The sequence below is a fragment of the Dinoponera quadriceps genome, unplaced genomic scaffold (genome assembly GCF_001313825.1).
Source record: "Dinoponera quadriceps isolate SergipeBrazil2010 unplaced genomic scaffold, ASM131382v1 scaffold37, whole genome shotgun sequence".
NCBI classification, from domain to species: Eukaryota; Metazoa; Arthropoda; class Insecta; order Hymenoptera; family Formicidae; genus Dinoponera; species Dinoponera quadriceps.
Genome location: NW_014554446.1, coordinates 1,789,953 through 1,817,804, shown reverse-complemented (window position 1 = coordinate 1,817,804; position 27,852 = coordinate 1,789,953). Strand labels below are relative to the sequence as shown.

Genomic DNA, 27,852 nt, shown 5'->3' with positions numbered 1-27,852 from the left:
TAATTTAGAAACGATGTTTATTTCCGCGCTGCGTTTCGTAGTCGGTTTACAGTAACGGGGGCAAACCAGTTTTAGTCGTTTACTCCCGCTATCTCGCGCGTTGCATTTTTTACACACACCTACACGGTAATAATAGTAGTAGTGGTAGTAATAGTAGTAGCAACGTATAACGAGGTAAAAACTAAGTACTCATACAAAACGTAGAATAGCTTCTGTCTGTTTTTTACAATTTTTCCTTTTCTTCCTCTGTCTTTTTTTTGGGGGGGGGGCACTTCTTTTGCGCGGAAGGGGGAAGGGAGATTAGGCTTTAAGGGCACATTGTAGGACTGTGTCTGTGCACGCGCGACGCGCGTACACGTATTTTGCGTATATTTACACATATATATCTCATGTATGTACATGCGCGTACTTTTTTTTCTTCCTTCCTCGTGTACTTTCAACAGATATGACGTTGCGGCGGTGTGTGTCCGATAGCGATAGACTCGGCTTGGTCATAATTTACACTTATTTCGCTCTTGCCGGTTGCTTTTCCCTCTCTCTCTTTCTTTCTTCTTTTTTGCTTTTCATTTCTCTCTCTCTCTCTCTCTCTCTCTCTCTCTCGTACGAGATGCTGTCGGAGGAACGAAGAGAGAATTCTTGGTGAAACTCGATGAATAAAACTCGCCGCGTCATACGTTTGAGAGCCGTTTCCGGAAGCCGAGCGGCGGAGCCAAGACAACGATCGATCGATAAACGTTCTATATACAACGGATTTCCCACTAAACTACAATATACTACAATCTCACTCGTGCGTTTTCAGCTTTTTTCGCTCAAAAAGCGAAATTGCTTTCCTCCGTTTAATAGGATTCACTTGAGCCATCGCAAAAAAAAAAAAAGTGCCGGAAAAATAAAAAAAATCTCCCGAGGCCGGATTTCCCCTCTCGAATTTCTGCGGATTTTTATGATTTAATCGCGAAAATGCGCCGTTCCGCGCGTTAATTGATTACGCCGGTCAACGAAACGGTCGCGTGTCTGACTAGATACCGGAGATTGGAGATCGCGGATTCAAGATCGGTGCTCTTACAACGTTAAATCATTGCGCAACGATGTGTCCAACGATAACGGAATTTTCGTTACAGAAATTATGGAATAAGGGGGGGGGGGGGCAACGAGACTGGGAGACGAATCGACCGATTTCGATCTCGCTTCGTCCCCGCTCAGCCGACTTCCAATCTTCAATCCGCAATCCTCCACCTCCTCCACCTAGTCTGATACGGGCTTAACACGCGAGCTCTTTTCTCCGAGAACTCGTGACGAGAGAGAGGGATACGCGCCGCCAGTTCGCACCAGTTTATACTCGGTATTATCCGGCGGGGCGAAGAAATGTGGCCGGCGAAACGGCGAGCGTACGTTCTCCAATCGTTACGCGGAATAAGCGGATCCGGAATACGTGGCTCCGGTTTTATCTAGCGTCGTTTAATCATCACGCGCGGATGAGAGAGAAAGAGGACGACGACTGACGCAACTCGGTCCCTCCTCTCCTGCGTCGCAGCCTGTCCGTCGTCTCTCGATAATGCGCTGTGCAATGTCTTATTCTACCTTTAGAAAAAGTATAAAATCTAGCTTGAGTCTAGCTCGCATCTACCTTACTTGGACTTCGCTCCGGCCGCACTCGCTCGCACTGAACGATCGTTCCGTTCGATCGCGTTGTTCCGCACACGCTGGACTTCGCATATACGTGCGTGCAACACGTGTACAGCCCAGTCACGGTGAACGCGCGCGCACGTGTATGTGTGTCCACATTCTTAAGTTTCTCTCTCTTATCAGAATATACGCTGAGCGAACGGACGAGGAACGAACGGCGATTGCGAACTTTCGTTGTTGCAATTCGGCAAACGTGTGCAATCGGCGTCACTTATACGATACCACTTTCCACTAGACGGAAAATCACACGATTTTCAGTCTTGTGAATAAACCGTAAGGTTGAAAGTTGCATAAGTAACTCTCCCGTCGGATATTTTTTTACTCAATATACGTTTCCCGATTACTCGGGGCTTGCGGGGCTGCGATTAGCGGCTGATATGACCGGGGAAAAAAAAGCACAGAGGCTCTTCTTCAACATTAAACGTTACGCTTCTGTTCCTACCGCGTACACGCACGGGACATGTTAATCTTCAACGACCAGGATATCCAATCTCTCGATGACCATAATTTCACCGATTACTTTCTCCCACACGGAAGTCGGTTCCGACTGATAAATCCTAAAATTACATCGTCAACGCGCCCGCTTTTCGATGTTCGACGCGACTCGAATGCGAGGAGCGTCCTTTCGGAAGAACAGTACGGCCTGACGAATCGACGCTGAGATCCTTAGCACCTCACACCCATCCAGAGTCTAACAATTAATGTACGTGATACATATGTGATGTAATTGGTCGTCGTCGTTGGGGAAGAGAAGGGGAGAAAAGGAAAGGAGGAACGAACCAGAGGAGAGACTTACTGTTCTACGTGTCTTATCCTCGAGTTAATTCGAGCGTCGTCTTAGAGTGTCTTCCTTTTACTTTCATACATTTTCACTTTGGCAGAAATATATCGTCAACGAAGTTAAACGCGACTAACGAATGTGACTGAAAGCTCTCTCTCTCTCTCTCTCTCTCTCTCTCTCTCTCTCTCTCTCTCTCTCTCTCTCTCTCTCTCTCGTTGAGCGACGCGAACTTAAAAACCTAAACGCTACGAACCGTACACAGTCGTCGAATGCGATATTGCGCGATCCGCACGAGATCTAACAAGATCGATTTTTCAAGGATTGATCCGGCGAGAGGATACTACGCACACCGGAAGAAAATCAGACATTACATTATATATATAAATATATATATATATATATATATTGGAATTATATATATATATATATACACACACACACACACACACATATACACTTTCGCGGTAGAGGAAGAAAAAAGAATAGCTCTTATCGTGTGAAAAACATTGTTCATGTACTTTGTACGGCTCCCAATATTTGTTTTCTTTCCGGTCTGAAGTCGCCTATCTCGCCGATATCTCGAGGCCGATACATCGACAGCAATTAAAAGCTGAAGGAATCGGAGAGATTCTCTCGGTTCTTCGTGCTTGATCGACCACGAGACGGTGGTCGTTTCGCGACAACTACGCTATCTAACGCGCGGTCGATATCGTACGATGGAGATTAGGATAGAAACTATTCTGCCGTTCTTCCCTCGACTTTCCTCGCAGTCTCTTCGGCGTCGTCTATACTCGACGTACGTGCACACAGTTCGGTGACGAGCGGGGGGAGCGGCTTCGTTACAGCCTCGCGTGCTCCTCCTCAACGTCTTTCCCACCGACTCTCTCTCTTTCTCTCTTTCTTACCTGCCTATTCCTGCGGATCGCTCGCGTGTGATCCCGTTTTAATCCTGCTCTCCTCCGTCGCGACTTTTCGTTTTACACGCTACGAGTATACATCATAAACCCTATGACAGATATATATCGCGCCGGGTATACGGTTGATATGCTAACGGATGACGGTTTGAGCATCACCTAGGACTCGAGGGTAGTCCTTGGCGGGGTGTACGACATCTCCATCGTGATGCCGCCGCTGCTGCGCCGAAATCTCGACGGGATGCCCGGTATGTCGATGCTGTTGCGGGGCTTGCGTCTGCTCAGGTGCCTCTCGACCCACTTCAGCATCGTGAGGACCGAATCCGTGCTGGGGAGACGCCTCTCCGCGGAGGTGCGGATTATGTGGGACGACGCAACGCGGAATGTCGCGGCCATACCTTTCAGCGCCTGCGCAAAAACCATGGTGGAAACGTCTCCGTGATTAGAATCGCGACGCAAAACGTCCTCGTCGCTCGACCGGAGAAGGAGGGAAACAACACGTTCCTCACCTTCATCGCGTCCTCATCCGTAACGTCGTCACCGGCGTATATGATTCTGATGCGTTCGCTCCAATCGAGCCCGAACGCCGTGCGCAGAATGTAGATGGAGGCGCGACCTTTGTTCCACTCCACCGGCGGTTTCGCCTCGATCGCGCAATGCGCGGTGCAGGCCTTGAAACCGGCGTTTTCGATCAGTTTCTTCGCCTGGTCCACCATCTTGGGACGACCCTCCATCGGGGTCTCGCGATAATGGAAGGTCAGCAGCGCTCCTTTATTTTCGACCCACGCACCGTCCCTGCATAGCTTCGGCGAGCAACGAACAGACGTTACCAGTTAGTCACGGACAAAATCCGAGACGTCGACTCTCAGTAAACATCAATTAACGGTAACGTTATAACGTAGTGTTACAATTTCCTTCCTCTTCGACAATGCAATTGTTTACATTGTTGAGTGAGAAATTATTATAACCAAATTATCGTAACACTGACGTGACGTTATTGTTAGCTGGTGTTTACCGGCCTGTAAACTCGGCGTAGGCCAAGATGGACGACGAAACGTACAATGGCGTAACCGCAGACGTAATCAATATAACGCCGAGCGTGACTCCGTTGAAAATTTCCAGATCCCTACGGAAATCTAAGGGAACTCATGCGAATCCATATAAGATATCGAGAGTCCACATAGGAATCCACATGGTGTGCGAAAATCCACGCAGGTATCCGCACGAATCGTTACCTAAGATCTAGACTTTTGGCGCAAATCCTCATGAGCAACTATAGAATTCCACGATGGATTTCCCATATGGATTCCCAACTGGCTTTTCTCAACTTGGGGGATACTTGAAGATCACGTAGACAGAGAATCGGAAGGCAATTGCCGTGGCTGTCTCCGACGTCTTCTCTGCGAGAAGTACTCGGACGCGGATAGAGAGAGAAAGAGCCCTCGACCTCTCCCACCTGATCTTCACTGTCGAAGCATCGCTGACACCGGACATGCTCGGTCTTTACTACAATCTATGGACGTACCTGTTCCTGAAGTATCTGCATCAGACTGGCCACCTTGCCCTCCAGCTCGGCGGGCATCGGGTGGACGAACTTGCTGCCGTCCGGGTGTAGGATCTCCAGGCCGTGGTTCCCGGCGTACGTGATACCCTCTATCCCGACCATCGACTTCACGTTGTTCACGTTCCGGCCGGATATAATGGCGATATACACGTCCGACATGTTGGACAGCCTCTGCAGCACGTTCTTCGTCTCGAGCGGCAGGATCGCCAGGTCGGGGTGCGTGGCGATCGGCGCCAGCGTGCCGTCGTAATCCAACAGAAGCGCCAATTTGTGATTATCACCGATGTACCTAGGGGACATGTGTTCATCACTGGATCGTTATCCGGCTTTCGTCATGAGTCAGGTAACATTCGCACGCGCGGGCCCGCCGTCTCTCCGGAAAAGCGTCGATCTTTCGCTCTCTCTCTCTTTCTCTCTCCCTCGCTTGTACGCCCCGTTATCGGCCCACTTGCGGCTCTTTCGAATGCTTAGAGCAGTGTGACACGCTTTGCTTGCTTGCAGTATCGCGGGAGTGTCTGGATAGGATATCAGGACCAATATCCCTTGCATGTGGAGCAAGTCGGCGATCTCTCGCGATCGGCGACGTCATCAAGCACATACCGGCAATCAGACCGTATTATGTCGCCACGCTGCGACGTACCCAAACTCATGCTTGGCTTAAAAGTGTCGGAAGCGTCGAGTGTGTCTTGTGTTGTGCTTAACGTACTATCTTAAACACGAGTGCTGCGGAAGTGACTTCTAATACAGGTGGTTCTCAAACTTCCTCGGAACGTCGTTGGACGTTCCTTCTCGCGTGAACGGGCATTTTTCGAGCCGGGTTCATGCATTGTCAGAGAGCGCGCGTATTATCGTTCACATCGAACCGAATGTATCAATCGTCGCGAGCACAGTTTGAGAATCGCTAGATTAGTGACACGAGACTCCATTAACGCATTAATCCCATTCCTTAGATACATTAACACCGAACATTTCCAACCGGGCGCATCGTTTCCGAATATTTCCGCACCATGACTGCTGGCTTTGGAGCACCGTTACCGTTTTACTGCCGAATAATCAGCAGTCACGATGCACGGATATTCGGACGTGATGCCGCTGATTGGGAATTTTCGATGTCACTGTATATTTAGGGAATAGTAAACACAAACTGTAAGAAGTACAATCCTTTCAATCTTTCTTATGCGCCGGAAGTATCGTCTTTAGATATAAATTCACTTGTATTGCGTACGTATTGCTCCATTCAACTATCTCTCCCGTTCAAAGCGCATGCGCTGGTCGGGCCCAGTCATGCACATCTTTTAACACATCTGACACCTACTTGCTCAAATAGTCGTCGAAGTCGTCCATAGTCACGGGCTGCATCGTGGTAGCGCCTACGGAATCGTGCTCCTCGAGCGAGCCCATCACTTGAAGGAAGGACTTCATCCAATAATTGACGTCGTAGATCCTCTCTCGTCGACGTAAGTGGTTCATTCGCAACGTACGCTCATCCTCCGGCATAGTGAGAGCTCTGTTGAAACATATCGGACTCAACTTGCGTGTCTCTGCCTTATCGTCAGAGTACGACTTGGAACAATGAAAATTATTCACTCAAGAGGAGGTCACGAAGTAGCACCCATCGATTTCGATGATATTGCGCGAGTGGATAAACCTCGGCACGATCCTTCGTTGAGCGAAGGGAGGAAGCGCAACTTTCAGGCGTTTCTGAGAAAATCAAAGTCAAAATCTCGATATGACTTCTGCGGTTTCTTGATTTGAGAGAAATTTACCCGTCGAGGCTCGAACCAAGCGAAAGTGCGGCCTCTCGCCTTACGAATCTCGCGTACGCTGACTTTTGATGAAGCGTTCCGCTAAGCTCACCGGTACACCTCGGGACTTTTAACTTCGATTTTCTGAAAGATGCTTGGGAATTGTGCTTTCTCCCTTTGCTAAACAAAGCTTCATACACCACGGCTCACCGATACAAACGATATTATTGAAATCGGCGGATACCATCTCGTGACCTTCCCTCGTCCGAGTATCGGAAAGAGCCGTTTCTCCACAGGTCTGCCTATCGTCATCGATCGAACTCAGCTCGATCACCACGATAGAAAGGCCAGCCCGCGTACCTATGAATTACTTCGGCGGCCTCGTCGATCTCGTAAGGATTGCAAATCAAGGCCTCGTGCATCATCTCACCGGCCCCGGCGAACGGCGACACTATCAGCACGCCCGGCGGTTTGTTGATTTGACAAGCGACGAACTCCTTGGCGACCAAATTCATGCCGTCCCTGAGGGGCGTGACGAGGGCGACGGCGGCGTCGCGATAGAACGCCGCCAGCTCGTCCTGGCTTACACAGCCGTAGATGTAACGGATCGGCGACCAGTTGGGCGTCGTGAAGCGGCCGTTTATACAGCCGATCAGCTGATCCATCTCGAGCTTCAGATCCTGGTACTCGCGGACGTCGGTGCGCGACGGCACTGCGATCTGAAGCATCGTCACCTGCGGCACGAAGGTCGAACGGATATATCGTCCGGCGATTCCAAGACAGCGAAACGATGTACCGACGTAAACGCGTGTTAGTCTTTTTCGCGCGTTCCTTCGGCAAACTGAAGATAAAGTCCTTCAACTTTCTACTTATTTTCAAACCGCACTCGAGATCACAGAGGAAGTTTTAAAAAAAAAAAAAAAAAAAGGCGACTCGTAGAGTGTTAATTATTTACTTCAACGGCCACCTGAGAACTATTTATATTCTCGTTTCTGATTCTCAAAGGAGTACTTCCCGTAGGGAAAGCAAAGTAAAGGAGTAATTACTTGCTCACGATGTTGGGGATGTTTCTCCAGTAGCATCTCGAAGGCCTTCAGCCTGTGGACGAGGCCCTTCGTGTAGTCAAGCCGGTCGACGCCTAGGACGATCTTCTGATTCGACTGCATGACCTTGTTGGCGGTCTCCGCCAGCGAGACGAACCTGTCGAACGGGATGCCGATCGGCAATGGTCTCACGCGCACCGTCCTGCCGCCGTGCTCGACCAGCAGATTCTTCCGGTCCACCCGGCAGCCGAGGCTCCTCTGGCAGCAGTCGACGAAGTTCAGACAATAATCCTGAATATGAAAACCCACCATGTCGCATCCTAAACGTTACAGGAGCTACGTTAGGATCTGACTCCGCAGCGAACTACCCTGAGAGCAAAGTTCACACAGTGTGTAACCCGAACGGGGATGGTCTCGCCTCTACTCACCGAGCATGCCCTGCAGAATCTCGTCGGCCCACGGGAAGAGCCGGAAGATGTCCCAAGGCGGGAACGGTATGTGCAGGAAGAAGCCCAATTTCAGCCTGAGATTCTTCTCGTCGGCCGCCTGCCTGATCCAATTGGCGGCCAACATCAGATGGTAATCGTGCACCCATACCAGCGGCGTGCCGTTCGACTGGTTCATCTGTTCCTTGTGAATCTGCTCTAATGCGCCGACCTACATCGGCACAGATCCGTCGCTTGTAATACGCGCGCGTGATGTATACGCCAAAAATCTATCTCCGAGCTAATTCATCTAATTCACACAAATCTCATTTTCAACGCTAAAGAGGAACGTATCAGCGTGTCAAAACCTCTCATTTAATTACACGTCGCGAGAGATTCCTTTTGCGCGGCATGATATTCTATCTGTAATTACACGAGATAATTATATTTGCAATTAGTGTAATTATAATTACACCAGACTGACGAGAAGCAGACGCGCGCGCGCGCGAAACGCGAAACTGGAAACTAATAGGATCCGATTAGAAAGCGGAGTCGCGGGAGGAACGTATTTTCAGATCGCAAGGTCGCGATCAATCACGGCACGACAGTATAAACACTGACCGTCTTCTCCGCGAACTGTTCATTGACCGCGGAATACGCGCGCCAATGTTCGGCGATGAAGGTCGCCCGATCCGGCATCGAGTGGAAGAGCGGCCAGAAGGTGCCGTTGCAGCATCCGTTGTAGTACGAATCGAAGATGCCGGGGTCCACGTGCACCGCCACCACCTGGAAAACGAAGGAAGAGAGGGTGTGTGGGTGGGCGCACGCATGGGGAGGCCGAACGGAATTTCTCTCCCATCATGCGCCCGCTATTTCGGGAATCAATTTCAGCGTAGGCGAGCTCGCGAGCTGCGATCGACGCAATCATCGCGCAATTGAACAGCGTCGGAGAGGTGCGAGACGCAACGTATTTGGCAAGGTGTGCGCCGCCGATCGCCTAGCTGGGCGTGTATTTTTAGGCGCTTCGCGCGTCAAACGATTGATTCTTCTAACGTTCCTTCTTTTGAAAATAATTACGAATAGTTACTAATAAGAAGGGAAACATATAATTAAGGATGAATATGAATAAGAGAAAGGAAAAATATGACAGTTATACATAAATCCTTTTTGTAATAAATAAATATAAAAATATAATTAAGTCCTTCATAATTCCCCCCACTTACGTTGTACTTGCTACATTTACATTGAATAATTACTCGAATTCAGACAAATCGATGACAAACCGTGTAAGTATTACAACTCTATTAAGAATCACTTAATCACCGTGTAAATGTGGCGCTTTGAATTAAATCGTCTCGCCTGTCACGTTGCGCCGACACGAGTTTATGAGACAAGGCTGAACAATTGATCACGTTGTCCTGACGGAGGCCTCTACCGAGATTCAGATAAATATTTTTCAAGCTATCATCTGTACCACGCGTGAAGCAGCATTGCGAATCTCGCGGGAAACGCGCGTCGCGCAGGGCAAAAATCGGGGAATTACTTGCGTCGAAATTCAAAAGCGACTCGCCCTCTAAATTTCTCGGGACGAAATAAAATAAAAAAAAAAATCGGCGATAATTAATCATATTTGTCTACTTTTCATAACATATTCCCTGTATTAAGGTAACACGAAAGTTTCAACGGACACGCATTTCTCGGCGCAACATTTTTCACCGTGCATGTTTCGTCGGACGACAACGTATTTTTCCCGGAGCTTACGAGTGAACGGAGGATTATGTGTGAAAATCAGTCGGAGATAATGAGAAATAGGACAAGGGTGAATACCGGTGAATACCGGCGCGGGTCGGAAGTGCACAATAAAGTTCGGTTTCGCGCGTTCGCGATAACGACGTATCGCCGCCGGCGACGTCGTCGTCGGTCGAGGAGTTCGACGGGGACTCCCCCTCGTGCTGCTCGTTAAAGTATCGCCGTCGTGCAATCGTGTTATCCCCGCGACTTGGTTATTTTGCCCGCGACACTGCCTCCTTTATTTCCGAAGCGGAGTGTGAAAACAGGCCGCCCCGAGAGGGATCGCCGCCTGACGCAAGCGAGCAATCGCCGGCGAGCGATAAGGCGGTTTGATACGCTTCTACGATAGACACAACCGCGGCAACCGGGGCAACGGTTGCTTCTTTCACGGATATCGCCATTTACCGAGCACATTAATTAAGAGAGGTCAGGGAAAGCCTCTTTTTTCCTCTCCCCGCTCGCTCACGTATCACATATCGGTGGGAGCTTTTCTGTGTCGTCGACGTCGAAGGTTGCTTCATCGCGGCGCGATAAAGCGTATCAATTTTTCACCCGAAAGAGAGTTTCGTTAATCGAGCGGGAATCGGATGGAAACAGGCGATAACCTCGATCGATTTTAATTTAACGAACGTGCTCGGAATTATCTCGCGAGTTACTCTACACGGTAAATAACAGACGTCGAGGATTCGGCTCGTGATATGCTGTAACATCATCGGCGAGATACACGCTTCGATCGGGCAGGACGTCCCACTGATACCCGGAAATGTTGAGATTTCCGCCCGAGGAACAGAGAATGATAACCGAGCCACTTGAAGCTGAGTGACTTTTTCACAAAGTTCGTACGCAGAGTGAAATCATGACACGAATTTCTATCTTCACATTGGAACACGAATAAGTATCTTCACTTTTCTCAGGTTTAAAGTCCCTCGAACCGTGCGACGAACCGCGCGCTTGAACGCCACAATCGACGTTTCCTATTACGACCCGCGACGTAATACTGCGCGTAGAATAACATCTAGAGAAATCGATCGATTGCCGATCTCGGGTTTAGTATCAGGTTTAGTGTTGAATATATTCGCAGTTTGCGAAGAAAAGCCGAGGCACCGATCTCGATTCCCGAAGATAACGCATAGCGAATGTAAAAAAATATGATATGTGTAATCGACGCAAAGCGATATATTATCAAGTGGTGTTCCTTAGAAAATTCCCGGAAAATTAGTCAATTTCCAAATATTTTTCTCTCAGTATACATGACGCCGACTGTATCCACGTAAGATTACCCTCTATCGTAGGATAAAATTTGAAGTTTACTCATCCAGACAGACAATGAAAACAGATTCTAATGACGCGATGGCATTCCTCGCGCCACTGTTTCGTCCGGCGGTTTATTTAGGAAATAACTCGCGATGAAAACACTTTAATTGCTCCTTATCTCGCGCGCCTCGCGTGTATTTCGCGACGGGAGAGCATGCGACACGATAGCCGACTTCTCCCCTTCGTAACGTTGTTTCTCCGTTTTTTCCTTTTCTTTGTTTTCCGCGCGTCGTATTATGCAAACATATTATTGAACATTCCGACCACGATCGACGCAAAAATAGGCCGGCCGAGCGACGGGAACGAGCTCGCCGCAGCGAAAACGAGACGAAGACGGTTCCACAGCCGGAGAATGTGCGGCACCCATATGTGTCATTTATACATTTACAACTTATCAAGTTAATATTCTCGAAGAGAAGGTAAACAAAATCCAAGAGTGTAAAGGCGAGTGAAAGAAACGAACTCGCCCGTGGACTCGATTTTAAGAAACTCTTCTCTTACGGTGTCCTAATTACGCGCCTCACTTTCCGCTTGTTGAGCAACCGAGCGCAATAAACAGGCGTGAGCCGATGTTTGCCCGATATTTTGCCGTTGCCAGAATATTTCCACGTAACGATCATCGTCGTTGTCGCCTCGCAGCCTGCGGTCGGGTCATCGATTAGCGATTGCGCGCGACTACCGGGGAGTATTATGTCAATTATCGGCTATCTCGGGAGCCTCGTGAGCTTCTCACGCCGATCTTCACCGCGACGTTCATTCGCGGGTGGTACCACGCGAGCCTCCGTATCGCCGACCGGTATCGCCGATTGCCGGAAAACCGACATGGCGATCGTCTATGAACGCCTACGGACGTAAGTCCGCGCGCGTCACGCGACGATAACCCTGAGCGATCGACCCCGCGACACGAATATCCGTGACACCGGATCGCCACTTTGGACCCATTCATGCGAAACCGCGTTCTAAAGAAATGACCTACGTCCGTTTGTTCGTACGATCGAGATCGATCAGATCAACCTATGTTCGATGTATATGCGCGCGCCCTCCTCTTTCGATCTCTTTTTCCCCTTTTATCAAATCGTCTCCCCCACCTCGGGGAAAAAACGAACGTATCGCGCAAATGATGTAACGTATTTACGTGATAAATTGTACATATGAATATTGAAAACTCTCGCGTTTATCATCCCGCGAGCGGGGCCGAGTCGAAGCCGGGACGAAACATTCCGCGAAGCTCTTCTCGACTTTCGAGATTCTGATTTTTCAGGCGATACATTGCCATCGGCCGAATAATAACTGTCGCTCGTCACATAGATGAAAGGTAGGAAGAGAAATAATTAGAACCGTTATCAAGAGCGACGTTACCGGCACGAAAGGCGGCCGATGGTATTTTCGTTCGAGTCACGTTCGGCGACATGGAATATTACAAGCTGACCGAGGAGGGGAGACTACTTGCTGCACGATTACGAGGTATGAGTACGTTATCAATGCCAAGGTTGATATATTTCATCGTTAAATACCGAACGAGGCGAGGAGACGATGAGATATCTGATTTCGAATGTGGCCACCTGAAACGTGGAAAGTTTTCTCCTCCCACGTGCGTAATCGAGTGAAAAGATATATGCGCGAGTGGAAAATTCAATGGAAAAAGCCGCGTGAGCTGCTTAATCCCGACAGGGCTGTATTTGAGCTTCACACGCGACACGTTTTACTTACACAAGTCGCAAACAATGATAAAGAGTGGCGTAAACCGATTTATTAAGATCAAGGCACACAATGTCTTCGAGTCGTAAAATACCGATTCGGCAGGAAAAGTTGGAGGAATTCGACGGACGCGAAGAAACTCCAATTGAAAGATCGATCGCATAAGTCGCATACGATATGCGTTCATCAGGATCGGGTAATAACTAGTTAATCAATTAAAAGTTTAAATTAAAATGTTCACAACTATTAACTTAGTAGATTCTAACTTTAATTTTAAATGAGATAACTTTTAACTTAAACTAGTCACTTAAAATGCATTAAACTCAACTTCAATTTATTAACTTTTTTATATAAGTTAAAATAATTCATCAATATTTAAGTTATTCCAAGGTACTTATAATACAGAATAAGAAAGTCAGAAATAATGTCAGGAGAATTTTTTTTCGTTCTCTCAGCATCAGTGCCTTCTTTTGTACGGCACCTGAGCACAAAACAGTCGATATTTTTCTTATTTTATTAAAGCCACAACAATCTTTTTCTCTTTATACTTGTTCATTATTTCACGTAAATTTCATCTGCGATAAGGAAGTTATTTATGTGAAAAAAAAAATATATATATATAGACACATGGTTTTGCATAATTAACTTTCAACTTCATCAAGTCGATTTAATTTTAACTTAACTTTTAACGAAGCTAGTCTCTATTTAGGTAATTTTAACTTAGTTATAAAAAAATAAAAATTAACTCCACCATGGTATTCCTCCGCTCGTCATAAAACGCAAATACCGAGGGATCGCTGCGGTTGTACTCACGGCGCGGTAAAAACTAGCGTCCCAACGGCGATACTTTGTTACGCGCCCACTTATTTCCCTAATGACTCTCTACGCTCCGAACATTGTGTCCCGCGAAACTTTTTTCGGAGTGGGAGTTAAGCGCCTCTTCCTTTTTCCTTCTCGACGTACGTACAGATGTTGCGCAAGACAGATTATTACATAAGACGCCGATGAGCGCGCGCGGAGGCGTACGAAATATTCGATCGCGGGCGCGCTTATCGCGCTGAACTAAGCGGCTCTCCTTACCTTTCGAGACAACAGACCGGCTGTGGGTGTGCGATCATTGGGGTCGGACTCGGGGATCGGTTCGTTCGGGTTGTCCATGTGCATGCCTGGCCATCCCACCCAGACTCCATTTCCGTTGATGACGACCGGCGCTACCGCAGTGACCAAACCGCCAGCACTGCAACAAGGCGAAAGATTTATGTGAGAGCGAACGAGAGTGAATCGACAGTGGATCGAGAAACTGACGAGAGCTACCAAATATCACAGTCGTGAAAAGGAGGTCAAATAGAAAATGTTAACAAAGACACATAAGAAATGAAAAGTTTTTCAAACTAAAATTTCAATCGTGTAAATTTACTTCATCATAGCATTTTATTATAATATATTAATAATATATTTCCTATATATATATATATGTGTGTGTGTTTAAATTTTTGTGTGCAATGTCAAATCAGAGTCGAGGTTTGCCATCTTTTAGGGGGAAAGAGAAAGAGAGATTGCGACCATCCGGATGTAAAATATTAATTCACCCGCGTAGGTGTTCCCTCTACTTTGCAAAAACTTGAGACCGCCTCGTATACGCACACTGAAGAAAAAAAAAAGTGGCTACGTTCAAGTAAATATTTTATTAGCATTTATTTTTCCTCCGGTGCGCTACCATTCAAGTAATATTTACTTAATCCGAATAAAATAAAGTACTTCAATGCTCCTTAGCGAGTATTCACTTGATCGTAGTAATTTCTTTCTTTCAGTATAATTGTGCCGTTGAAAAACATCGAAATGATATATCGCGATCAATCGTTGATTAATTAACGGCATCCAACCGCGACTTTGAGACGCGGAGTTTTAATTACGTCCGTTATCTTAATCGGATCGTATTAATAAATCGTATTAATAGAACGGTGGATGGACGAGTCGCTAATTACCAAGTTGTTTTCTCGGGTACAATTCGGGCTGCTCGTCGTGCGATCGAAGAAAATATCCGTAAATATATGGAGTAAATATCCGTATAAATAAGCAGTTGAATATGACGAACTCGAGTACGTCAATTAATACATTCCTCCCGCTCGGTAAATTTATATTAATTTGAGATTTGCGTTTTCCATCAAGGTACGGTGGAAAAAACAGACCACAGAGGCAAATTAGCATACAAGAAACGGTCTAAAGTCGGTGTCGTAACGCGCCGCGACTCATAAATGTATATGCAACGAATGTGAACAACACGGCGCCGCTCGTGCGTCGAGACTCTGTCATTTTCAAAACAATTTTATTTTCAACGCGAATATTTTAACGACAGGAACGATAGAAACGAGGGAACTGCGCAGGAATCAACGTCGATGGCGCAGATTAATGTCTCGAGACGCACGCTCGCCGGCTCGCGAACGAAGTGCGCGAAGGAATTCGCGAAAGTATCCAATCTCTTTTTTGCTTGTGTAAATGTAATTTTTAATTAGTCATGAGTGAAAGGTCGCGCCTTCTACGCGTCAATATTCGCAAGTGCAGGTTTTGACGCTTAATTAACGTGTTAAATGACCGTCATCGGCGACCGTTACGATGGCATTACCACGTCTCATTAAGTTACTAATTCTCAGTAAGAGTTAATAATTATAAAATATAATTTTAATTGCATGTGAAGGATGAGGTGATACGGCCGGTTGATGATTATGCTGTCGGTATAATTCAGGTATTTCGGCTAGAGATGAAAATAACCCAATCTGGAAACGGCAGCTTACTCACGTAAACGACGATAAATTACCCAATAATTTTGGGAAATTGGTAAAATGGTAATTTAGAGAAACAGATTACAGAAATAGAAGAAATTTTGATATAAAGTTCGAGAGAAGCGTTTAGCCTTTAAGACGAGTGAAACACTTCATTTAACTTATACTTTCCGTAAAAATCGACAGCACTTATAGGGAACTCATGAAATAAGATACGACCGTCTCGAATCACACACTTATTTACCGTTTCTTCGTAAATCAATTGTCAGTCGAGCTATTGTATAAACAGCAGCAAAAGCCAACGTGGCGGTTAACATGTCAATCGAAATGAAAATTGCGGACATCGCTGAGATTCACAATCGTTCTGATTAATTAATCATATATTTAATAGGCACGTTTGAACGCGGCATTGAATACAATGACAAGCACGTTTATATAATGTATTATTACCGTCCGGTCTCGGCCATGATCAACTAGATTTCTCAAAAGCGTACGTATGTACGTGCATACATCGAGTGCGCACGAATGCGTGACAGCGACGTGAACTTTCCCTAGGATTACGGTTGTTTCTTTTGTCTCTGTTGCGAAATAGCGCGCGTGATATCCTTTTTCTATCATTTGTCAATGCGCGCGTTCCCCGCGACTTTTACGCAACATTAATGCGATTATCGTGACTTGGTTTTTCTCGAAAAGGGAGTCTCGACCGTCGAGCGATCGGAGGAGAACCGGCGGACGAAAGAAAGCGTTTTTACGATATCCGACTGCAACACTCCATGAATCATCATTGATTTTCTCGTAAGTTTCCATAAAGCTTCAAGCATTTGAAGGACTAAAACTTATTCTTTTTCTTAAAATCGTTAGTATCATATCTTGATGTCAAATAATACGATTTATGATATAAATAAACGATGTCAAGCTGTCAAAATGGCAATTTAGCCGAATAATCAACATAAGGAACTCAATATCTTGGGTTAAAATCTCATCCAAAACGAGTGAAAATTTCGAAGCGCAGAGATCGAAATTGCCTGAATATGAAGAGCGCACAAATCTTCGATTTATCGTACACAATTGGTTCAGCGATCCTTTTTTGCAAGAAATTCTCTGGCGATTTTTTCGGCATAGAATCAAGAATTGGCGGAGATCGCGCGCTGATGCACTTTCGAGTCGTGCCGAATTCCCTCGTCGCTCAAGTTGAAAATGAACGGACGCTCGCGATGCGCACAGCGTCGCTCCTTATCATGATCGATGTTTTCTATTTCACAAGTAATCGCGATGGTTGTTCATTAATATGACTGTTTGTAAACACGGTAATTTACAACGTGTCGACGGCTGAAGATGATTGATTTGTGCGCGCCGCTCGCTCGCGCGATCCGATTCGCAAATATTTCTCGGGTCGAGCAGTCGATTTGTCGAGACTCGTCGAACGGGACGGCGATTTATTCGCATTTTGTCGTTATTTTGTCTCGCCTCCGCGACGTCACTCACCGATGATTTCTCCGCACGTATTGCGATTGCTATTTACACAATATTTGCATTTACATGTAAAAATATGTCGCGATTCCCAATGTGTGTGTGCGCGCGATAAAGCGGGGAGCGGGAATGAATAATCAACACTTCTTTCGCGCTCGGATTAATCCAGTTTGGATTGCTTCAGCGAAGAAAAAAAAAGGGGGAAAAGAATAAGGAATAATCAACAATAATCGGGAATAATTCTGCCCCTCCCGGTGTTTTTCCACCGATCTCGCGCGAATTTGTCGCACGGGAGAGCTCGACAGCAATTGGAGATTCAAGACGCGAGATCGGTCGGTGAACGGAGAGGAAAGAGAGAGAGAGAGAGGGAACCAGCACGCGAACGCCAACCGGTAGACACGCGGTAGACACGTGCGCTAATTATGACGACGATGTCGGCGGATGGTTATGTGGGTTCGTTATTGGCGTTTCGAGAAATCCCTCGTTAATTACACTTAAACGGATGACTTAAACGACGCGCGAGGCAACGCACGGCGTTCATTATTCCCCGGCTATCTTACCGCGCCGAGAATATCTCTTATCAAACAAATTTAATTACCTCAAGACCTTTGCAAAATCAAGACTTCGCTTCTGGCGATGATCGTGCGACACTTTTATCGAGCCACGAATTTTCTCGACCTTCGGCTATGCGAATTCGAGCCGGAGTATCGATCGATCGGCGGCTATCGACAGATCGCGCGTTCAGTGACGCGTTTAACCTTCAAGATTCCGTTTTGTCAAATGTATATTATTTGCCGACAGGAAAATCCTAGTGGGTTTATCATTCTCCGCACGAGAGTTTCGAACGAACTTTATTATTCGCAATTATCGCTACTATTACTTCAGCAATCCCGTGTCGCTGTTGTCAACTATATGCGCATGTACATTCTGATATTTACTTTCTGATATGACGCGCGTGTCTTGTTGAACTAATCGTTCCTCTCGTTGTATTGTGTGCGAGGCGTATACGTTCTCTCTCTCTCTCTCTCTCTCTCTCATACACACACACACACACACACTCTCTCTCTCTATTTCCCCGATCAAAATTTGGACACACCGACTCGAAAACACGTTGATACGCTTTATGATTATCCGCATAGCATTCGGATAATCGCGTCGAACACGTCTGACTCGTTAGCAGTTTTAATCGAAAGTAAACAGATTGTAAGTTTGAAATTTTTCGCGGAAATGTCAAAATCATCGATGTTGTGACGTTTTTTTTTTCTAACCGCACTGAAAGGAAAAAGTGCTACATTCAAGTGCTGAATATTTGCTAAGGAACATCGGAGTCATTATTTTATTACTTGGATTATGTGAATATTGCCTGAATTATAAGTATTATTTGAATTGTTCGAATGTGTAGTATTTTCTTCTCTGAATGTGACTATATTCGGGTAATATTTACATAATCCATAAAACAACCAATAAAATAATTACTGCGATAGAGCAAATATTTACTTGAATGCGGAGCAACGTTTTCGGCGTAATTCTACAGGGCTGCGAAGCTGAGGCATTCACATAAAAAAAAGTCTTCGAGCCATTTTCCGACGGTATACCACGGCCGTTTTTCTCGTGAAAAATGAAAACAGGGGGCTGACACTTAGAAGAATTAATATGATCGAGACAAGAGAACGGGATCTCTCGATCGCTGTATATTTCTCTATCGTAAAACTGACGCGATCGCGTATTGTCGGGCGCCACCGTATGATGTGATCCGTGTATGACAGTGTTCTTAATTCCATTAGCGACATTTTAATTATTGAAAAACACGACTGGAGAGATAACGCCAGCGGCGGATTGATGTAACCCCGCCGTATGCACGATACACAATCACATCAGCCCGTGTCGCAGCCCGTTATCTCGACTGTCACATTATGCGAGTGAAGTACGAAACAAAAAAAAAAAAGAAAAGAAAGAGGGGGGAGGGGGGAAATTCGCGAGCAAGACGCGAGTCACATACACGCCCAGAGCGCAGTTTCGCGCGTTAGCACTGACGTTGTCGGCCGTAAACAAGGGAGCGCGGGAGAGTTGGCTGCGGTGGTACAAGCGCGGTGAGATAAAGCACATAAATTTGTATTATCACTGACGCGCCACGCGATGTGAAAGTTTATGCAAAATGCTCTCCATGCCAACTTGCGTCACTTCTCTCGCATTGCTCCGTATTGCTTGAAATTGAAGCGACGATGTGCGCGCGAAAGCGGAAACTTACGATAAATAAATAAGATAGCGAGTACGTAAATAGCGTAAGTTGCGGAATCGAAGTAGCAATTTATACATCCAAGTAGAATATAAGGGGGACCGAGAGAGAGGAAAAAAAAAGAGAGAAGCGGACGAAGCTAGTTTAGCTCGGAAGGAAAAATAATCTATGCGAGAGATCGCCGGCGGGGAAAACATCGCGAGGGGAAAAAACGCAGCGTCGCATGCCGGTTTAAAGCGCGATCGCTCGACGCAAATATCGTAATACGGAACAATAGAGCTGCCCGTCGCCTATTTCCCGTAACGTAATCGCGGCTCTCACCGCGGTGGTAAGGTCAAGGTAGCCGGAACGCGTTCGTTGCGCGCACACCTCGTCGCCGGGGAGAGAAAGAAGGGAAGAAAGTGGTCCCACTAACCTGGCTTTGCGCTCCAGCTGGCCGGTCGTCTCGTTCCTCTTTAGCACGAACGGCAACCTGTTGCTCACGACGATCATGCTGCCGTTGGAGGTGAAGCTACCCGGTTCTGTGGACATGGTCGGTGCCGATAGCTCGTCGGTGAGCTCACGAGACGCGCGAGATTGAGAAGGTCGCCGCGATGTCTGAGCCGTGCACACAGCACGTTGTCTCTCTCTCTCTCTTTCTCGTCCTTGCTCACGCGGTACGTCACACGAGTGTCACGTGTGAGCTACGCGTACGGACCTCGTTTGGAGAAAGATGATTTATTTATTCTCTCTCTCTCTCTCTCTCTCTCTCTGGTCGCACTCTTGCCTCCTTTGCCTGTCTTCCTTTCTATCTATTTAGCTCCCCCTTTCTCTCTCTCTCTCTCTCTCTCTCGATCAGCTGGTGAGCGCGCTGTCCTCGCAGCGGTTTCCCTCGGGCGCGTTTACTGTCGCTCTTGGCTGGGGTCCATGGTACCCCCGCGACTCGCCGGCCGGATAAAATCGTGGAAGGCTCGCGAGAGAAAGAGGAAGAAACGCGAAGAGGCGCGGTGGAGGAGAGAACGAAGAAAGAATGACGTCGTCGGCGTTCCGGTGAGATGCGGTGCGGTGGCGGCGTGTTGTGTCGCGTTGCGTGGCCGAGACGACACTGACGCAACGCCGTCGCGCTTTATCCCTCTTAGTCGGCGCGACGATTTGGTCCAAAGTGCGTTCCCTATAACCGTATCAATGACGGGGCCGCGACCTTTCGACCACCCCCCGCGCGATCGACCGACCGCCACCTCCGCCGTCGTCGACGAGGAGCTGCCTCCGATCGTGGCGCAGCTGCNGATGTAAACACCGGGATCCCCCCCCCCGCCCGCGAGATATCGCGGGTCCGTTCGCGACACCACCCGCGATTCTCCATCTAGCGGACTCGCTAAGCGATATCGCCGTCGTCGGGGAGGATGACGTCTTTTCTTTTCCCCTTTTCGCTCCGCGACGATCGCCACGACGGATCACAACGTCAACGAGGACCACCGAGAGACGCGCTCCCGGTGACCACGACCATGACCACGGACACCGACCAACCGACTGCGGGATACTTCGCGCAGCGGGGTTATGCCGTGGGGTTTTCATATTAATGCCCCCACGGATAATTTACGTGTCGTTTTATACGCGGTGTTTACACACGGATGTTTTTCTCAAGTCAACATGCAAATATTATCATTCAGTTTCGCCCGTGAGCTTTCAATCGGGAACAAAATAACGAGATACGCGAAGGCTCCGGGGTGAAAAAGAAAAGGGTAAGGACGACGGGCGAATAAGAGCTAAACGCCAAATGTTGGCCGCGAAATATACAAGTCTTAGGCAGGAGGCAATGAAAAGCAATGTAAAGGAAATGTCAGATTTGCTGGCGATGCGATTTTGGCGTTGCGCCGACATTTTTCGGGGATGGCGAGAGTAACGCGCCGCCGACGAGAGAGAGGTGACATCGCGAGGCGGTGTCGTCGCAAATACAGTTCCCTCCGGTCTGTCGGTCCGCACATTTTTCTCCTTCTCCGTTTACCCATGCGCGCTCGTCCTGGTACCGGGTCTTAAGGCCGCGAGAGTGGCTGCGGCGCAATCGCGGAAGCGTTGCTTGAAGGAAAAACGTTATCGTCACGTTGCGACCGCGTGTCGGCCGTCACCGGCGAGCTGAGTAAAATTGGCACGCGCCTCGCACACGGTACGCGCGTTCTGCTCCATGCGGAAGCGGAGTTATTTACATCCCGAGTGGACTAATGACACGTGAGGGGAGGGAGAGAGAGAATTATGCGTAAAGAGGTAAAAACGCGGAAACGCCGTTTCCGGAAGCATCCTTACGACGGAAAAGGGTGATCGGTTTGGGCGAATCCCCACTACCAGCGTACGAGTAAACAGGATTCTGAAGGAAGCGAGAAGCGAGTGAAGTGTATAGATACTTCGCACAGACGTCTCGAGAGATAAAGAAGTCAGACGAGGAGACGTGCACGCCGGATTGCCGGTCGACAGGCGAATGTGAATCCCAGTCGCCTTTAATTGCTGATTTTACGCATTATATAGGCGGTATTCATGGTTCGATCTTAGAAAAAAAAAAAAAACACCAAAACCGAATGTGGTTGAAGGTTTGGAGCGATCTTCGAGCGAAAATTGAAACATTTTTTATTCAAGATTAACCTCGGTAAAAAAAAGAACAAAGATATGCGAGAAATAATAAAATTGTGCGAAATGTGTCATTATTAACGAAAATAAACAAGAAAAAGGAAGAGACCGTAAAGTTTAACAATGTTCTTTTTAATGATAACACGCGGAATCTGTAAGATAAAAGGAGAACAAAGATGTTTTCCTTCTATTTCCACGCGTTCCGAGTTACTCATTAAACGATTATCATTAATATATATCTTACTACACTTCCGTGATCTTCTCTGTGATTATCGACGGCGCTCACAAAGGACTCATAAAAAGTAGATAAAACAAGTAATAGCAGCAAATAGATCGTAATAGTACTCGGAAGAATTTAGCCGCTCAAGTGTTTGCTGGTATCGCTCGTTGCGATCTGAAATAACGAACGAACTCGTAAGTCGATAACGATGCGCTATAATTAGCGGCGTATTGATGCGAGGATCAAAGGATTCTCCGATCGGACTAATGTCGGTGCGATTTTTTTTCGGGATACTTTCGCCATTTAATTTTTTTTTACGATAAGGCCAGATTTCGTTCGCGAATTTTAATACCTTTCCGCGTTTTCGGCTCGTTTTTAACTTTAGAACGTCCTCCAAAGGTAATTCTCTGTGCACCGACTCGACCACGAATTCGATACTCCGCTCCGGATACATTTGCGGACCTGCAGGGAAATCTACTTCGCAAACAGGTCCATGTGTTGGAATGCACAATGGAATCGACGTGACTTTTCAACTACGGTGAAACAGCGATGCTCAGAAATCACAGACATACGTTACACATGCGTCATCAAAACGTGAACCTCGCTGATAACCGTTAAAGCACGCGTCTTTATGTTTTTTATTTGTAGCAAAAGAGGTCGAGATATACAGGGTGTCCCAAACCCGTTCCCGTGGTAGAACCGGCGAAACCGAGCAGAAAAGTCACGTGTTTTTTTATAATATTCACAATAGTTAGTGAGGAATTAATTATTCTTGTCTGAGCCAATGAACGCACGGGAAAAGGGAAAAAGGAAGACCGGACACCGTATAGAAAGAAAAAAAAAAGAGAAATATGGCTTACTTCTGAAGAAGTTTCGCTCGATTCGTTTCGCATGGCGGCGCAAATGACACAATCAGGATACACAAATCGAATACGTCGAACCGATATTTTCTTCGAAGAATCAGTTTAATCAGATATTTACACCGACTCTTCTCGAAATCTTCTTTAATTCTTCTTTAAAGGAGTCCTTGTATTCTCCTCTCGGCACCGTTTCATCGCGTTCGTTATTCATAGTTGTTTACGATTACCAGCCGCAATTAGCGATTGTTATATACGCGAGTTCTCGACGCTCACGGTTGATCGCGATCACTGAAGGGAAAACCGTCCATCGAAAGGAACGGAATAGAAGGTGAGAAGCGAAGATATGCCAAGGTGACAGGAACTTGCTTGGCCGACGTACCAATGCGAAGAACAACTTTCGCGTTATATCAGATCCGCGCGCGTGTCTTTCGAGGGCTGTTTTATTTATACGAAACCTTTTCCCTACCGGGAGAGTTCGAGCAGAACAAAAGGTCATATGGAATTCAGGATGATGCCCAAAAATAATCATTAATAGAAAGACAAAGTGATATCATTTAATATAACTTAAACAGAAAGATAATATATAACTCAAACAGAAAGTTACCTAATATGAGTCGTGACTGCATCATGACTTGTCAATAACTTCCTTACTTACGAAACATTGTAGAACGGCCTTCAGTCCTTCACATGCATTTATATTTCTCCTAAGGCTGCGTTTTGATATTTACTGCCAGTACTAAAAATCTAGCATTCACGTTTGCATGAACAATTTTGTATGCAGTTATTAATACATACAACTTACATATTGGACAGTTTAATTGGAAAGAATTAAATCTGCAAATCCCAAAGTGATAATTTCATTCAATTTTCTGCCGTGATAAAAAAAAAATAAAGCTTCGGAAGTGACTTTACTCTGTCGTTATTGTGGCTTTTTATTCCGCTTGGGTAAGCGCGAAACCATCTTCGCGCACAGCTTTCAATCGACTATTACGTCATATCAGAATCCTGCTGAATCGTCTACTGAGCTCACAGTTGCACGACTGACAAAGTCGCAGAATCATCAACAATCAAACGTTTAAGAATCGTACGATCTCGGCGACTTCTTTTTCATCGTCAAAGTAATCTCACGCCGATGCACAAGCGTCGTAAGCGCAATTGTTGGACTTTCTACGAAATATCCTTCTCGACTCATGCACGCTATCTACATGCAAGATAAAAAAGAATCGAATATAAATCTTAATCTAACCTAAAAAATATAAAAAAATATTTAAAAAATCTAACAAGAGACCGAGCGCAGAAAGTGCAATGAAATATCGATAAACGCTCTCTGTCATCTTGAAACTATTCTCACCGGCGACACTTTCGCACCCGTTCCCCGTAATGTTTATCACCCCTGTTCAACCGACGCGCGAATGTGTACGTGGGTTTCATTTTAGACTTAGAAAGGCCCGGCCAAGGAGGGCAGATCTATTATTGACGAGGTGGCCGACGAAGGACAAGGTCGCGTCGTTCGAAGGAATAGAACGGAACACGCGGAAATGTGTAATCTGGCGGATTGAACGTGAATCCACTTCACCATACAGGTTTTTACACGATTGTTGTTTCCTTTTCATTGATAGATGTTCGCCCGTGATACTTCAGGGGAAAAGCTGTCGACACGCTGGACTGAACGACGAAAAACGGTAGTAAACAAACGCATGTCGTGCGATATTTACGTTCTTATGCAACCTTTAAAGACATGACGCTGCGTTTAAAGGCTGGTCGCGTTAACATCTCAAGCCAGCGAGCCGATTAATTCGTGGATGAGCTTTGGTCGAACAAATTTCCCTTCTTCGTTCACACAACGGTCCGAAATCGGTGGGGTTTCGGCTACATCAAACTCTCACGCACGATAAAGGATTGACCTTCGCAGTCGATTGTCGTGATTCCGTTGCGCATCGCGAACGAACGTTGGGGAAGAAAGAGAAAGAGAGAAAGAGAGAGAGAGAATCTAAAAAAAAAAGAGACAGCGAAGAATCGCCGAAAGTTGGCACGTTTCATTCAAACTATCGGCGCGGTCAGGCTTTCGCGACAATCTCTCTTTAATACAATATGCTTTCTAGCGTAATATGAGGTAACGGGAGAGAGAGAGAGAGAAGGAGAGAGTCGCAACTATATGCGAGGGAACGTGAAGTAAATCAGCGTCGCGACAGCCCGACATCGTTTAGCCGCGGATCGAACCAACCAAGTGATCAACGTCAATCGGGGGAGGACAACTGACAGATCGAATTTTGACACCCACCTCGACGCTCGACCGTCGTCCTTTCGTTATTTCGTTTCGCACGCCGTACACGCCGGGACGTGTCTGAGTGTGTGCGTGTATATGTGTGTGAACTGCGTGGTCGCTGTGAGCCTCCGAGTGAATGACAAAAACACCTTCGACTCGCACTGTGCGTGCCCCACACACCGTTCGTACCGGCAATCACGACGACAACGGCGGCAACTGCGGGGCACCGGCTAATGTTTTCAAGAGGAGAGACGCTCTTCCGACGAAGGGCAACACCGCTAACTAGTGCCTCCTTCGCGAACTTTCCAAGCGAGCGACGCGACGACCAAATCGATTGCCCGACGCGTCGTGCCAACCGATGGTGACAAATTTCCCTAGACGCGTGCGCAGGCGATCATTTTGGATTCACGACGGAGCTTCTCTCGTAAATCTGTGAGCGGGCGGGCCGTGTTTGATGTGCTAATCGCGAGGCTCCGAAAATCCGTCGTTGAGAAATATTCTGTCGTTTATTGCCATCGACACAGAACTCGGATATGTTCCTTGTTTTTTCGTCGTTGGTCTGTTCTTTTTAGCTGCACCAGTTCGAGAAATGTGTATACACGTTGAAACGTATGTACGAGATTCTCATGCTTCAGTAAGCGTAAATCTTTTGAATTAATACAGCTAAAAGGAAAAAAACGGATCAACAAGGAAAGGAATAAAGAGCAAGGAATTACATTTCAATATAAGTTAATAAACACCCTGTTTCAATAAACATAATCCACAGTAAAGGAATAGCCTTATAAACGCGTTCTAGAATATTAAAAAAAAATAAAGTAATAATATAGAAAAATATGTATAAATAAGATATACATATATATATGTGTATAATTTTTTTAGTATAAAATATATTTCATTACGTACTTTAAAAAGTTATCCGTGCAGTGACGCTATTTTGGCGGATATCGCTGTCAACGTTAGGAGCGGTAAGTTTCAGAACGAGCACGGAAGGTAACGCGAAAAATACAGGATGTCGTTTTGCAAATCATTTATCCGTAGACCGTCCGTAAATTTTTCCGCGGAATTTTCCACGATAAAATATCGGATGTTGATGTCGATCGTGCGAGTGACTGCAATTAACCTGTTTCGACGAGACCACGTCATGTTATTTATTGCTGAAGGATAAATGAAAAGAATCGCTGTACATGACATGTTTCCTAACGTATTAAGAAGCACAATACAATTATTAATCCACACGTACACTAACATAAGGTCTGTTCATTTTAATTGAACTAATATTGCATTGGGACTTCGCTCCTTTTTCTTTTCCACCGCTAGATTACACACCTGTTTCGCTTTAAAGGCAAAAAATGCAATCTAGTTCGCTTTACGTTCAAAAACAACTGGACACCTGTATTTACATTCTCAAGCAGCACGTTCGAGGAACGTTCGCTTTACGTTCACTTGGTTTGGTTATATACAAATAAAGTAGGAACGTTCGAAGAACATACGTTTTAGACAATACGTTTTAGAAAAGATATTAATATATTAATATCTTTTAGCAATTAATATATTTTTTAAATTAAATTTACCAAACCAGATGAACGTAAAGCGAACGTTCCTCGAACGCTTACGTGCTGCTTGGGTCCTTACCGGCTGGAATTAAAAGTCCTTTTGCATGGAAAAAAGTTGCATGAGAGAAGTTTAGTAATTTAGTAACTTTTCCCGCTTTTCGACTAGTCAACCTTCGTTTACATGAACATGTGTTCCACGAATAAAACGAGAAACGAAAACGTCAAAATGATAAGAAAATGATAACTCACTTTTCAAGTTTCTAGTTAATACGTGATTGAATCTGCGGCACGCGTGGCGNCCTTTGTTTCAAGATAGCCCCCCCCCCCCCCCGGATACCGAGGAGCCATTCAGTCTGCGACGAAGATGCTGAAGAAAAAAGTCCACAACGATCCCACGACAATTCGGACAACGCTCGCGCTATCGAAACACGTGCGACGCGTTGCCGCGGCGTGGCGGCGTGACCAACGAAAATAACCAAATGCGCATCGATTATTTAAGGACGGTCGAATTTCGAAATGCACTGAGAGTGATACGTTCGCCGAAGCACCATGCATCATCAGAGAAAAAATGACGGAAAATACAAAGCAAGTCCTCGCGCGTTAACTTCCACGAGAGAGAGAGAGAGAGAGAGACCGGCCGTGCTCCTTGTTGAGAGAACCTCGCTTATTCAAAAGCGCCATTCAAAACCGTCTCTGATTCATTTCTCCCCCCCGCATCTGTAGCCGTGGGCGATTGTCATTGACGCGTGTGGAGCGCTCGCCCGTGGTGCAGCAACGGACACCAACTTCGCTGCCGCATAGGAAGGGGGGACACGGGTATGCGCGTCGTGTCGCTGCGCGGCAGCAGCGGCACGCAATGCGCGCTTTCATGCATCAGCTGGTTGGCCTGCGAAAAGGCGGCGAACGGCCGA

The 27,852-nt window shown here is 46.5% G+C and overlaps 1 protein-coding gene across 2 annotated transcripts; it reads right to left on the bottom strand.

The window, feature by feature from the left end:
* On the bottom strand, window positions 1–25,660 carry LOC106749565 (alpha,alpha-trehalose-phosphate synthase [UDP-forming]). 2 transcript variants are annotated; one of them, XM_014629178.1, is made up of 11 exons: window positions 25,404–25,660; window positions 19,860–20,594; window positions 14,039–14,195; window positions 8,777–8,941; window positions 8,159–8,387; window positions 7,734–8,050; window positions 7,048–7,421; window positions 6,258–6,449; window positions 4,904–5,231; window positions 3,888–4,181; window positions 1–3,786 (listed from the first exon to the last, which is right to left on the bottom strand). In XM_014629178.1, exons 2-11 carry the CDS (start codon window positions 19,973–19,975, stop codon window positions 3,538–3,540), a joined length of 2,421 nt encoding a protein of 806 aa, XP_014484664.1. In that variant the 5' UTR covers window positions 19,976–20,594; window positions 25,404–25,660; the 3' UTR covers window positions 1–3,537. The 2 variants fall into 2 exon arrangements, with proteins under 2 accessions (XP_014484664.1, XP_014484673.1); XM_014629187.1 differs by lacking the exon at window positions 25,404–25,660 and having other exon boundaries at window positions 19,860–20,677.
* Window positions 25,661–27,852: the final 2,192 nt, after the last annotated feature.

Coding starts and splice junctions, on each gene's coding strand:
- LOC106749565 (XM_014629178.1), bottom strand. CDS start 19,975: ATGTCCACAGAACCGGGTAGCTTCACCTCCAACGGCAGCATGATCGTC. Junction 14,196..19,859: donor CAGCTGGAGCGCAAAGCCAG/GTTAGTGGGACC, acceptor GCCTTGTTGCAG/TGCTGGCGGTTTGGTCACTG. Junction 3,787..3,887: donor CGGATGAGGACGCGATGAAG/GTGAGGAACGTG, acceptor GTTTTTGCGCAG/GCGCTGAAAGGTATGGCCGC.